At 39.5% G+C, this 13,087-nt stretch overlaps 1 protein-coding gene across 1 annotated transcript in view; it reads right to left on the minus strand.

The window, feature by feature from the left end:
- Positions 1-2: 2 nt before the first annotated feature.
- Positions 3-13,087, minus strand: part of PLA2G4D (phospholipase A2 group IVD) — a 40,815-nt gene continuing 27,730 nt past the window's right edge. The window contains exons 14-20 of the mRNA XM_031952148.1: positions 12,418-12,535; positions 11,119-11,256; positions 7,185-7,292; positions 6,022-6,213; positions 5,555-5,721; positions 2,397-2,583; positions 3-1,153 (exon numbers count right to left, since the gene is read on the minus strand). Of these exons, the coding sequence (XP_031808008.1) occupies positions 945-1,153; positions 2,397-2,583; positions 5,555-5,721; positions 6,022-6,213; positions 7,185-7,292; positions 11,119-11,256; positions 12,418-12,535 (1,119 nt within the window). The 3' untranslated portion in view covers positions 3-944. The remainder of the gene's footprint in view (positions 1,154-2,396; positions 2,584-5,554; positions 5,722-6,021; positions 6,214-7,184; positions 7,293-11,118; positions 11,257-12,417; positions 12,536-13,087) is intronic.

The following is a 13,087-nucleotide window of genomic DNA, read 5'->3' on the forward strand; positions in this document are numbered from 1 at the left end:
AATGCTTGTTACTTGCTTGGCCACAATAATTAAGAAGTTTTTCTTTGTGTTAAATTGAAATATGCTTCTTTTCTCTATGTATTTGTCTCTCCCCTATTAAAATGTAAGGATTCATTAGGATTGTTTTATTCCTTACGCTTATATTGCCAGCTATCCCTAAAACTAGCACATAGTAGATGATTAACAAATGCTTTTTATTTGATTGATTAATAGGCTCTTCAGGGAAGCCCTGGTGCCTGTCCAACCAGTGTCTCTGACTTAGAGCCATAATGAGGAATTTTTGCAGCTGGGGCTAGTATGAACAATGAATAATCACAAAATATACCCTATGGACAAGAAGAACAAAATGTACTCATAAATGACCAAAGAGCCAATATATTATTCCACTGTGGAGAGAAAAAGGGCAAAGGTAGGAAAGGAAGAAGAGTTCCTAGTAGTATACCTCCTGGTAGCTTCCTATTTTAATTAATGAGTGTAAGTCGTTCTTAAACTCTAGTTTTCACACAGCTGTGGAGAGCCTCTATATTTAGCACCTTTTAAATTTGTTGCCCTGGAGCAAAGCGCCGATCTCCTTGCCCTAGTTATAAGTCTTCTCCAACCAATACTCCAATCTTATAGTCCCCACATTCATACCAGGTCCAGCTTCTGTCTGTTTATATATAAAATTCATTCCGCACATGGATGGAAATGACCAGATGGAAACCTGAGGACAACAAACTATATTTTTGTTAGCTGCCTCCCATGCCAGGTCTGGCCAAGAAAGACTGGTTTGGATCCAGGTAGAGATGTCTTTCTGTTCAACGGACCAGCTGCAGAGCTGACGACTCCCTGGACATAGGAGCCTCCTGGCAAGGCGAGATGGAGGATCCAGCCTATTGGAATTTGAGGGAATGAGATGGAGTCTGAAAGCCTTGGGTGCTTTCTGAACCCTGGGAATGTCCCCGTCAGGGGCGGCGCTGTCTGTGATGCGTCAGAGAAGCCTTCAGGGCCCTTAGGATCTCCCCATGGTTGTTCTGAACATTGTAAGCATTGAGGTGAAGCAGCCGGTCAAAATCATCCCCACTGTAAGTCATGTTGGCCAGGGAATAGGGAGACAGGAAGCTTGTGAGGTCGACTTGGCCTCCTGCAAGCTCCTCCGGGCTGCGCTTGACACCTGTGCACAGGGGAGAGATGACAGGGAGATTTCCCAAAGCCTTACATGATTCCAGGAAGCTAGTTAGGATAAGACCCCTGAGAATCCAATTAGGGAAATCCAATTAGAACTAATTAGGATAAGATCTCTGGGAATTCAATTAGGGAACATCTAAGGAGCAGAGAGAGAAATAAGATTTTTAGGGACCAGGACTAATACTGTGGCCATGCTCAATAAACCCCTTACATTCTTCCCAATTTCCTTTGTCTATGAAAATAATGATTCTGTACTGCTGCTAATAGATCACCAGGTGACACAGTGCATAGAGCACCGGTTAGGAGGACTTGAGTTTAAATCCAGACTCAGACACTTGAGACTTACTAACTGTGTGACCCTCACCCCCTCCCCCCCAAAAAAAAACAAAACAAACAGATCACTATTCCATCAATTTCCTTCTATTTGTAGACGGAATCCATCCTTCACATAAATCCCAAAATGATTTTCCTAAAGGACACATCTGACCATCTCATTTATTCCTCAGCTAAAGCTCAGTGGTACCCCATTACTTCTAGATTCAAATACAACCTCCTCTGTTTGCCATTGACAATTCTGAAAAATGAGAGAATTAGGCTCCATGGCCTCCAAGGTCCTTTCTAGCTCTACATTTCTCCTATAATCTAGTGCTCTACCTCCCCAAATCCCAAATGATCTCATACTGATTTTGTGAATATTTCATTTGTTTATGTGTATTGTGTATATATATATATATATATATATATATATATACATATACATATATACCTGTATATAAATATTTATATATATATGCTCGGCACATTATAGGTTTTTAATAATGCTGGTTGATTGATCCACTGCACTCAAACTGCTTCCCTAGCCCACCCAGGAAAAACCAGCATCTTCCAGAAGGGACAGCCCCTCTCCCCAAAGCAGGACATTATAGTTCTAACCCTTGTTTCCAAACCAAAATCTTCTGTTCAGCTCAGAAAATTCTAGATTTAGAGTTAGTAGTATTTGATCCAATCCTTTCATTTCCGTTGAGGAAAGTGAGACCTAGAGAGCTCATTCTACCGCTAGTATCAAAGGCCACATTCAAATCCAGGGCTTCCTGACTCCGGGCCAGCATTCTCTCCATTAGGGGAGGCTGCCTCTCTGCTTCTGCGCTGGGACAGGGACAGAGGCCTTCCTGGTCAAGGGGGAGGCAAGGCTGGGGCCGACGGGCAGGGGGAGGGTGGGACTGGCTTACCGGGGGCCGAGTACTCTCGGAAGGAAAGGTTGACCAAGGGGAAATACAGCACCGTGGGGGCTTCGGGGCAGTCAGGGTCAGAGAAGATGTGGCACTCCTTAGGCTGCAGGCGTTCCTCCGGGCTCAACTCCACCCTAGGGAAAGGGATGCCCTGCCCTCGGCAATAGATCTCCATCTGCTCCAGCGTCTGGGGAGAGAGGGGTGTTGGAGCAGGGACCGACTCAGGATTGTAAGCTAAAAGGGACCGCAGAGACCTCTCTGGTCCAAACTTCTCATTTTACAAATAAGGGAACAGAGGCCCAGATAGATGAAGTCATTTGCCCAAAGTAACACAGAGTATGAGGTAGGACTTGAACCCAGTATCTCTGATTTCAGAGCCAGTACTCTTTCCATTAACCACAGAAAATCTAGCCTAATTTCTTCATTGTGCCAATAAGGAAACTGAGGTCCAAGAGGAACAGTGGCCTCTCCAAAGTTATAAAAATAAATAATTATGATACTAAATACAACAAATTATTATATATCAATAATCATAATATAATTATTTTTATATATTACAATAATAAATTGTTATATGTTATAGCTCTATTATATAATATAAAACAAATAATATAATATATAATGTAATATAAATATAACATGCAATGATATATAATTGTATTATACTATATCAATATATTACATATTATAATCATATAATAACTCCAACATATAGGACTATATATGATCATATATTATCTCTTTATATATTACATATATATTACAATAATAAATTATTACATATAATTACAACATGTTATATTTATTTATATATAATTTTATACATTTTATATTATATATAATTTATACAATAAATTTATATCTATAAATATAGATAATATATAATTTATATAATAAATAATAATTTATTGTAATAATTATAATTTTAACTATAATTCATTGCATCAATAGATTATTCTATATAATAATTAGAATATAACATATTACAATAACAAATTAGTATATAATAATTACTATTACATATCCTAATAATAAATAAATGAAATTAGGAAATAAAAGGCAGAGCCAGAGTTCCTAATTCACATCAGAACTATGAGCCCCATTTTAGGTTGGATTTGGCTATTAATTGAACAAGGACAAACAACTAGTTCAACAATTTTAGAAAATGCCTAGTTTACATTTCAGTTCAAATTGGTTCACTTGGTTTACAAACAAAAATTATTTTGGTTTGATCCAAGAGTTGCAGTGGGAAAGGAGTGTGAGATTTGCACTCAGAAGACCTCAACTCCTGCCTCATTTATTAGTTCTTTAGGACCCCAATAATAGTTAGATTAAATAGACATACAAATCAAACATTTACCAATATTAAATCATAATTTAACTCCCATAATCAGTTATAGGATCAAGTTTAGGAAGCTTTGCTTTAGCAGAGAGTGTGTCATTTGCTCTTCTGAAGCCCTAGAGCCTCTGGATATGTAACAATCATTACCATGAGTAGTATCTAATTCTAGAGTTATGGTGAAGATTAAATGAGATGAAGTGAGCTAGTTTTATAAACCCTAAATCCCTCTGTATGTAAAGCAGATACTGTCATCAAACATGGCCCAATTTAAAACACTATTGGGGTCTGATCCATTACTCACTCTGATGGATTACTTCAACTTGATTGATTAGTGTAATCCATTTCCTGCTTTGGTTAATCTAGCAGTTGTTAATAACAACTCACATTTTTTTTTTTTAATAGATTTTAAGTTTTGTAAAGAGCTTTCTTCATAGCATACCTCCCTGGGAGGGAAGTATTGTGACTACTATTATCTCTGTTTTATGGATGAGACCTGGAGTGGTTTAAAAACCTGCCCAGCATTACAAAGCTAGTAAGTATGAGAGCCAGGAATCATCCCCAGCCAGATTTTTAGACCAGGGTTGCCACTTTGCCACCTTCACACCCACCGTCTTCCTCAGGGGGAGGGGGAAGAAGCATTTATAAGTTTCTACTTTGTGTCAGGCACTGCGCTTAGCACTTTTTACAAGTATTTGATTCTTACAACACCCCTGGGGGATAGGTGCTATTATTATGCCCATTTTGCAGCAAGGAAGACTGAGACAGCCGGTGGTGAAGTGATTGACCCAGAGTCATACAACTATTAAATGTCTGAGTCTGGATTTTAATAAGAATAATAAACCTAGTCAACATTATGAAGCCCTTAAGTGCTTTACAAATATTATCTCATTTGGTTTTCACAACAACCCTGAGATGTAAGTGCTATTATTATCCCCATTTTACAGTGGAGGAAACCGAGACAGACAGAACCCAGTCTTGGCTGAGAACTGAACTCAGTCTTCCTAACCTCAGGCCCAGCACTCTAGCTACTGTCCTCCCTAGCTCTTGCATTGACTCTGATTACAAACAGAATGGAGGTTAAGCGATTTGCCTCCCCACCAACTCCAACCCTAAGGCTGACATCAAGACATAATGATCCCTGACTTCTTCTCCTAGCTCTGCCTTTGTTCACCTTATGACTCTTGGAAAAATTACACTGTCAGAATCATAACAGAATTGATTTAGTGTTAGAAGAGACTTTGGATGCCAGATCCATTCCCTTTATTTCACAGATGAGAAAAGTGAGGGACACAGAAGTTGAGTCACACAGCTAGCATCTGAGGTAGGATTGGAACTCTGATCTTCCAGCCCAGCACCCTATTTTCTACACCAAAAGTATCAAACTCGTGACCGGATGGTGGCAAGAGACCGATACAATTCACAAGTGTTGGCCCAACCAGATTAAAATGAAATTGGAAAGTGTTTTAACAAAATAAATTCTAAAATACAATACAACCTAGATAATGTTAATTCATTATTTTCTAAGTCAATACGCAGTGGGGGCAAGGAACAGTTTCTGATGTAAAATCTATATCTTGTTGCCTCTCTGGCCCATATCCATTCCTATAGGTTTGACCACTCACTTTCCCCTTACCCCTGGAGCCCTGACAAAAGACCTCGTGTCAGAGGGTGTAAATGTCCCTCACCCTTCTTGGGGTATCGAGGGTAGGTTCTTAGTAGCACAGTTTCACCTCAGAACCCTAATGTAAGCTGGGAGCCCCAAAAAGAAAATGAGGGGGTGGTCTCCTGGTGGGTCATAGAGATTGAGAGAAAGTACCTCAAAGGGAGAGTTGAGGGAATAGCCAAATGAGAGGATGAGGTCTGGGCTCCGACCTGCCCGCAATAAGAGCGGACAGCTTGTGTTGATGAAGTAGGCAGCATCTACCAGGCAGAGCTGGGGTTGCAGAGGGGTCAGCTGGCTGGGGTCAGCATCTAGGTGGCAGTCTGGGTGGGGAAAGACAATGAAAGTTAGGGATAAAGAAACATGACTCAAACCTGCCTCAGAAACCCATCCCCTGCCTACTTCATCCCAATTTTTCCCCAACCTCATTTGCTTTGGTCTAACGTAGGTTCTTAATGACTTGAGCATTACTCCAACACTCAAAAACCCACAAGCAGAAGGCCAGATGCCCCTAGAACTTTCATGACTTAGAAATCCCCAAACCAGAATAGGAGCTTGGACTTTGGCCTCCTCCAGCCTATTCTGGCAGCTATCCTTAGATGGCAGAACAGCTGGGCCCTTACCACCCCAGGTGCAGAAGTTTCTCTGGCCAGAGTAGTACTGGTGCAGATGAAGGCCCCTCAGGAAATTATGACATTGGTGATGAAGAGGCCGCCCAGTCAAGAGGCCCTGAAGAGCCTGGGTGAGAGCAGTTCTAGGTGACAGCCATGACATCTCAATCCAGGAAGTCCTCCGAGAGCCAGGTGGTTCCTTTTCTGTATCCAGAGACACCCAGAAAAAAAGAAATTCCTCATGTTTCTGGGGCTTTTGGTAGTCCTGAACCCCTAGTTGGTTTTTGTTTGTTTGTTTGTTTTGCTTTCCTTTTTCTCAATAATATTTTATTTTTCCAAATAGAAGTAAAGATAGTTTTCAACATTCATTTTTTAGCTTTTTTTTAATTTTTGGCAACACATTTGGGGTTAAGTGACTTGCCCAAGATTACATAGCTAGTAAATATTAAGTCTTGAGGCTGAATTTGAATTCATATCCTCCTGTCTTCAGGATCAGTACTCTATCCAGTGCATCATCCAGATGCTCCCAATATCCTTTTTTGTAAGATTTTGCATTTCAAATTTTTTCTCTCTCACTCCTTTACTTTTCCCTCCCCAAGACAGCAAGCAATTTGATATTGGTTATTCATGCACAATACTTTTAAACATATTATCATGTCTGTCATGTTGTACAAGAAAAAAATCAGACCAAAAGGGAAAAAGCCACCAGAAAAAAAAAGCAAACAAACAAACAAAAGGTGAAAATAGTACTCTCTGATCCACATTCAGTCTCCATAGTTCTCTCTCTGGATGCAGATGGCATTTTCCACCCCAAGTCTATTGGAATCCCTAGTTTTGCTTCATTGAGCCTAGCAAATTCCACCTCTCTCCTTGCCCTCTCTTCAGTCCCCTCAGTCCTAACATCCAATGTTTATCAGAAACATGTCCCACATATTTAACATGGATAGGACTGCTTGCCATCTGGAGGTGAGGGTGGAGGGAGGGAGGGGAAAAATCGGAACAGAAGTGAGTGCAAGGGATAATGTTGTAAAAAATTACCCAGGCATGGGTTCATTCTGTCAATAAGTTATTAAAAAAAAAAAAAAAAAGAAAAAGAAACATGTCCCAACAAACTACTTATCCCATCAGCACCTACCCAGAGCCCCAGCCTTTCCCTCAATGTCTCTGTTTCTTACCAATGTTTCTGGTCTTATCCCGGATATGCTGCTTCCAGGTTTCTTCCGAGCTGGTAAGGTCATACCAGGCATCCATCAAATTCACAGAGAAAATGTTACTCCATATGCCTGAGGAAAACCCCAGACCCACCCACCCAGGGGAAAGCAAGGTCAGTTCCAAGCTCTAAGCCTTTCTATCCAGAACAAGGAAATGACACCCCTCTCCCCTAACTTCAGGCCATTAGGAATAAGCTCTTAGTGTTCTAATAGGAAACAAGTCCACCATTTTGCTTTGGGCTTTCCTCCTCCCAGAAAATAAAAAACCTCCTGGATGTTAAATACTCCCTTTCTGCCTTTGCTGTTCTGATCCAAAACAGTCATAGGACTGGGTCAGAGATGTAGGTTCTGGAAAGGCTACTCAGATATTACTCCAAACTTCTCCTTTTACAGATAAGGAAACTGAGGTTCAGAGAAGATAAATTAATTGCTTAGGGTCATATGTCAGAGCTGAGATTAGAAACGAGACCATAGGATTTGGAAGGGACTTCAGAAGCCATGTAGTCATACACATACACTCATTTTACAGCTGAGGAAACTGAGGCTCTAGGAGGTTGTGATCAGCCCTAGGTGATCCAAATAATAAATATCAAAGGTAGTATTGAACCCAGAGTCTCTGATTCCAGAACCATAGAATCTCATTGTTGAAAAGAAGAGGGCATCTAATCAACCTAGATTTGATCAAGAAATCTACTCAATCTGCCTCCTTGCTCTTAGTTTCTGTGGAACCTTTTTTTTTTTTTTTTTTTTTTTTTTTGGTCTGGTTGTGGATTCCTGTTGCACAAGGTTTAGGGTAACAGGCCTGGAATCGGGAAGAGTCATGTGGACAAGTCACCTAATCCTTTTTGCCTCAGTTTCCTCAGCTGTAAAATGAGCTGAAGAAAGAATTGGCTAATCACTCCAGCATATTTGTCAAGAAATCCCCAAATGGGGTCATGAAGAATCATTCATGTTTCAAAAAGAAAAGAAAAGAAAAGAAAAGAAAAACTGAACAAGACAAAAGTCATTCCTTTGCCACTTGGCTATGCTATATATTTCTGGCCACAAGTTGCCCATAAATCTCATCTGCCCCTACCCTCTCTTCTACTCCACCATGGGAAAGAAGAAAGTTTTTTTCCTATCTGGGACTGAAAAGGACAGACATCCCCCAGGGCAGGAAAAATATAAGTGATGTGAAAACAAAATAAATCAATAAATAAAAATAAAAAATAAAATAAATAAAAATAAAAAAGATTCTCCTGAGCTACAAGATCCTGTGATTGGTTCTTTCACCCTTTATGGAGGTCTTTATTATGCTATATTCTTAGAAGTCCTTTTCCCCCCTCCTAGCTCCTCTTTTTTTTCTGTCATTTGCTTTGTTTGAAGCATATTTCCTAGCTGGTTGTAAAGCTTGTCTCCATCTTTTGATGAAGTTGCATTCTCTCTCCTATTATATGCTAGAATCCTAGCTTAGTTGTCATTAATTGTTCTGTAGCCATCTCTTGAGTTTTACTGCCTCAGCCAATTAGAAACAAAGTTCCTCATCTTTTCTGGTATTAAAGTCTATGCTTCTGATAAATATGGAAATATGTTTAGAAGAATTGCACGTGTTTAATCTATATTGGATTAATTGCTGTCTAGGGAAGGGGGAAGGGGGAGAAAGGGAGAAAAACTTAGAGCACAAGATTTTGCAATGATGAATGTTAAAAACTATCTTTGCATGTATTTTGAAAAATAAAAAGCTATTATTGAATAAAAAATTAAAGTTTATGCTTCTTTTTGGCCCATTCAGTGGAATAGGACTTTTTTGTTATTCAGTTATTTCAGAGCATCCAATTCTTGTAATCATATTTTGGGATTTTCTTGGCAAAGATATTGGAATGATTTGATATTTCCTTCTCTAGTTCATTTTATAGAAGGAGGCATATAAAGCTAAGTGACTAGTATGAAGTCACACAGCTAGTAAGTGTCTGAAATTGGAATTGAACTCAGAAAGATGAGTCATCCAGATTCTAAGTCCAGTATTCTATTCACTGTGCCATCTAGCTGCCCCAGAATAGAACTTAGCACAGTACTTTATCCCTCCCAGTGGTGTGCTAGAGTCAATTATTAAATTTTCAGTGTTAAAATTAATGTATCTCAGAAATCATAAATTAAGACTTAATTTATTGTTTCATTAATTGACGTAAGAAAGCCTTAAGAAAGTAATGGAAAAAATATTGATAATACAGATTAAACTTAAAAGTATGCCATGCACACATATGAGGAAAGGAATAGAGCTAATGGTTAAACATTTACCAGCATTACCCTTGCAAGGACTTAACAAACATTTATTGAATGAAGGAAATAAGTAATTGATTGATTAATGAAAGGAATTTCTCTCTCTCTTTCTCTCTCTCTCTCTCTCTCTCTCTCTCTCTCTCTCTCTTTCTCTCTCTCTCTCTCTCTCTCTCTCTCTCTCTCTCTCTCTCTGTGTGTGTGTGTGTGTGTGTGTGTGTGTATGTGAAAAGAAGTATCTTGCATGCCCTGGACTTAATGAATAGCCAAACCTTTCCTGGCTTAAAGTCATCAGCTCTACTCACTTTTCTAAGTTCTTTCTGATGAGGACTCATCACTGAGGTAGTCCCAGAAGAGAAGTAAAATTCATCCTTTCTTACAGTATGTGGTCACTTAAATTCACTGTCAATCTTCATACATATACTTCTCACCAAGATTCAGAGGAAGGTGATTTCTTCCTAGGGCTCTCTATTGCTATAGGATAAAGTCTGTATTCTTTTAAATAGGCATTAAAAGAACTTCATAATTTGACCTCTTATACCCAACATTATTTTCCACTACTTACTTCCCTTCACGTTCAAATTATTCTTTTATAGGAACCCAGACTGATCTAGTCTGTTGACCATTCCCTGAGCATGTCACACAAATTCCCACCTCCAGCCCTTTGCTCACAGGACCCCCTATCTGGAATGTTTCCCCATTATTATCTACTTGTCCAAGTCTATTCATGATCCAACACAAGTCCCCTCTCCTTTGGACTTTGCCTAGAAATTCTAACCTGTAATGATCTCTTTCTCCTTTGAGCTTCTATAACAAATACTTGTGATAAATATTATTTATAGATATTTTGGATATTTCCTGTTTATTTACTTTTTCTGCACATTTGTTCAGTCATTCAACAAAAAGTTTAAAATACTGTCCCTTCTCTCAAGTGCTTTGTGCATAGCAAGTACTTAATAAAGGATATATCTTATATTCTTTCTGTCTCGTGTATCTTTTGTATCTTGGTCCTCAGTACCTAGGATCTGAGATTTAGAGTTGGAAGGGACATCAGGAACCATCTCTGACTCTAGAGCCTCTTTCAACTATACTATAGAGACAACCAATAAATGTTAGTCACTAGGCCACCTCTTTTAGGAAGCTTTAATTCCCTGATCTTTCCATTTTGACTCCAAATGTCATTTTGTTTTGTTCATCTTTAATGCACTTAATATGTAATATTGGGTATTGTTAAGTATCTATATTGATGTCTTATTGCCCTACTAGATGGGAAGCTCGTGGCTTCTCTGACATCTTGAAGAGGTGTTCAGCACACAAAAGGTTTAATAAATGTTCATTGTGTAGATAATAGCAGGGTCATGCATGATTTGAGAGCCAGGATTGGCTCCATCTGTGATCTCCTTCCATTCTCTGTGTTTAGAAAGTTAGCAAGGGCTGATGGCAAATGAGCCCAGATTTAGCCTTTTCCTTGGAAAACCTCCTTCTCTGACCTGCCCCTTCTACTCTAATCAATAGCCTTCCTCTCTAGAAACAGTCTCAAAGATTGTGTTCTGGTTCAAAACCAGTAGCCACCCTTTCACCTTATACCTGGAATGAAGAACCTCTCTGACTGGTCCTGAATTCAACTTCCAAGACCCCTTACCTTCTAGGAAGCAGATCCTGGACTCTGGGAGCTTCTTTATCAATCGTCCCATGAAGAATTCAGAACCAAAGAGCTCAGAAGGGATGAAAGCCCCATATTTCAGGAAACCAATCTCATAAGGGGAGAACTCCACCCATTCTGCACAAGGAGGAAGAGACAGATATGGAAGCTGAAGCTGGGAAGAGGAAGGAAAGAAAAGGGAGGTGTTGCCCAGAACTGGGCAATGATAAAGGCTATTAACTCTGTAGGACTTACCCTCCAAAGTCTTCTTCCTGCCTCACAGGGGTCAGGTAGCTGACATTTAAGGATTTAGGACCCCAGAGTTGATCACTTTATCCATTCCCCATATCCATCCCCATGCTCATAGAAAGCCTTATAACCTATTGGCCTACCTTACAAAATATATGTGTGTCTTTGTGTGTGGGTGGATTATGAGGGAAGAGGAGTGGTCAAGAAGGGAAAGGATATGTATATGGGTATGGGTGTGGGTATGGCCATCACTCTGTTCAAGCACTTATCACTTCTCACCTGAACTCTTGCAATAGCCTCCCAATTGGTCTCTTCCTTAAGTTTCCTTTCTAATCCATCGTCCACAAATCTGGCAAAATTTCTAAAACACAGGTCTGACTATGTTACTCCCCTGCTCAACAAACTTCAACAGTTCCCTATTGCCTCTAAGATCCAATGTAAACCTCTCTATTTGGTATTTAAAGTTCTTCACAGCCAGGCCCCAATCTACCTTTATGGACTGATTATACATTATTCTGTTTCATATATTCTTATAGTTCATCCAAATTGGCCTTCAGGCTATTTCTTACCCCCAGAACGCCTTTCCGTCTATTTATACATACACACTGTTCTCCATGACTAGAATGCACTCCCTCCTCACCTCCAATTCTTAAGAATTCCTTGTTTCCTTCTCAAGCTTTGGTTTAGGTGTTTCTTACTACATGAAACCTTTCCTGATCCCTATTTTCCCTGTCCCCTCTCCTCAATGCTAATGCTCTCCTTCCAAAATTAATTTGTATTTATTGTATATATCTCTCTATTCTGTATAATTTATATGTATATTAACTCTTCCAATAGAATTTCTAGCGTTTCCCTAAGGGCAGATTATTTCTTTTTTTGTCTCCCCAGCACCTGCAACAATATGTGGCACATAATAAACATTTGATAGATGCTGGATGATTGAAGGTTTGATTGTGTATTTGTGGAAGTAGAGCTTATACTTGAATCTGAAGAGATCTCAAACTCCTTGGACCCGAGGGGAGGAAAAGATTTTGATTGGTGGTATTTTACCTTTGAAATCTAAAGTCCCCAAATTGTTCTCTTTGACATTTAGACCAAGATATAGCGGAAGTGGATTCTGGCCCTGCTCCAGTGAGGCCCTCTGCTCTGACAACTTGTGTTCAGTTACCTGAGGAGGGAACAGTAGCAGAGATGAAAAAATGGCTGGGGAGTCAATCCTATAAGGGAATGAACTCATATCTATGATAGAGACCTTGATTGGATCTCCTTTCAAACTACTGAGAGAATAAGACTAGAGAGTAGGATCTGGATGGAAAGATCCCCTCTATTCTATTAATCCTTCCTCTCCCCTAGTCTAAATATCAGAATCCCTAGGGTAGAATGGAAATGATAGATACCTATAACCCTTCATCCCAAAATGGACTCTCTTTCCCATCCTCTAGTGTTTGGAGAAATGCCTCTAATTTAGAATATAAACTCTGTGGAGTAACAGGGTAGCACTTTTTGATCTAAATATATACCATTTCCCCCATCAAATTCTCTTCATGCTTCAAATTTTACCTCCTCCAGGAAACCCTAGGATCCTGAAGTGGGAAGGTCTTTCTCAGCTCCTACTAATTGCCTGCTTCCTCATTTCCAAAGCAATTTATAGCAGGATAACTAAAAACTTAGGTACCATCAAAATTTAGACCTAGAAGGGGCTTCGATGGTTTAATATAGC

Source organism: Sarcophilus harrisii, chromosome 2 (assembly GCF_902635505.1).
Source record: "Sarcophilus harrisii chromosome 2, mSarHar1.11, whole genome shotgun sequence".
Classification (NCBI taxonomy): Eukaryota; Metazoa; Chordata; class Mammalia; order Dasyuromorphia; family Dasyuridae; genus Sarcophilus; species Sarcophilus harrisii.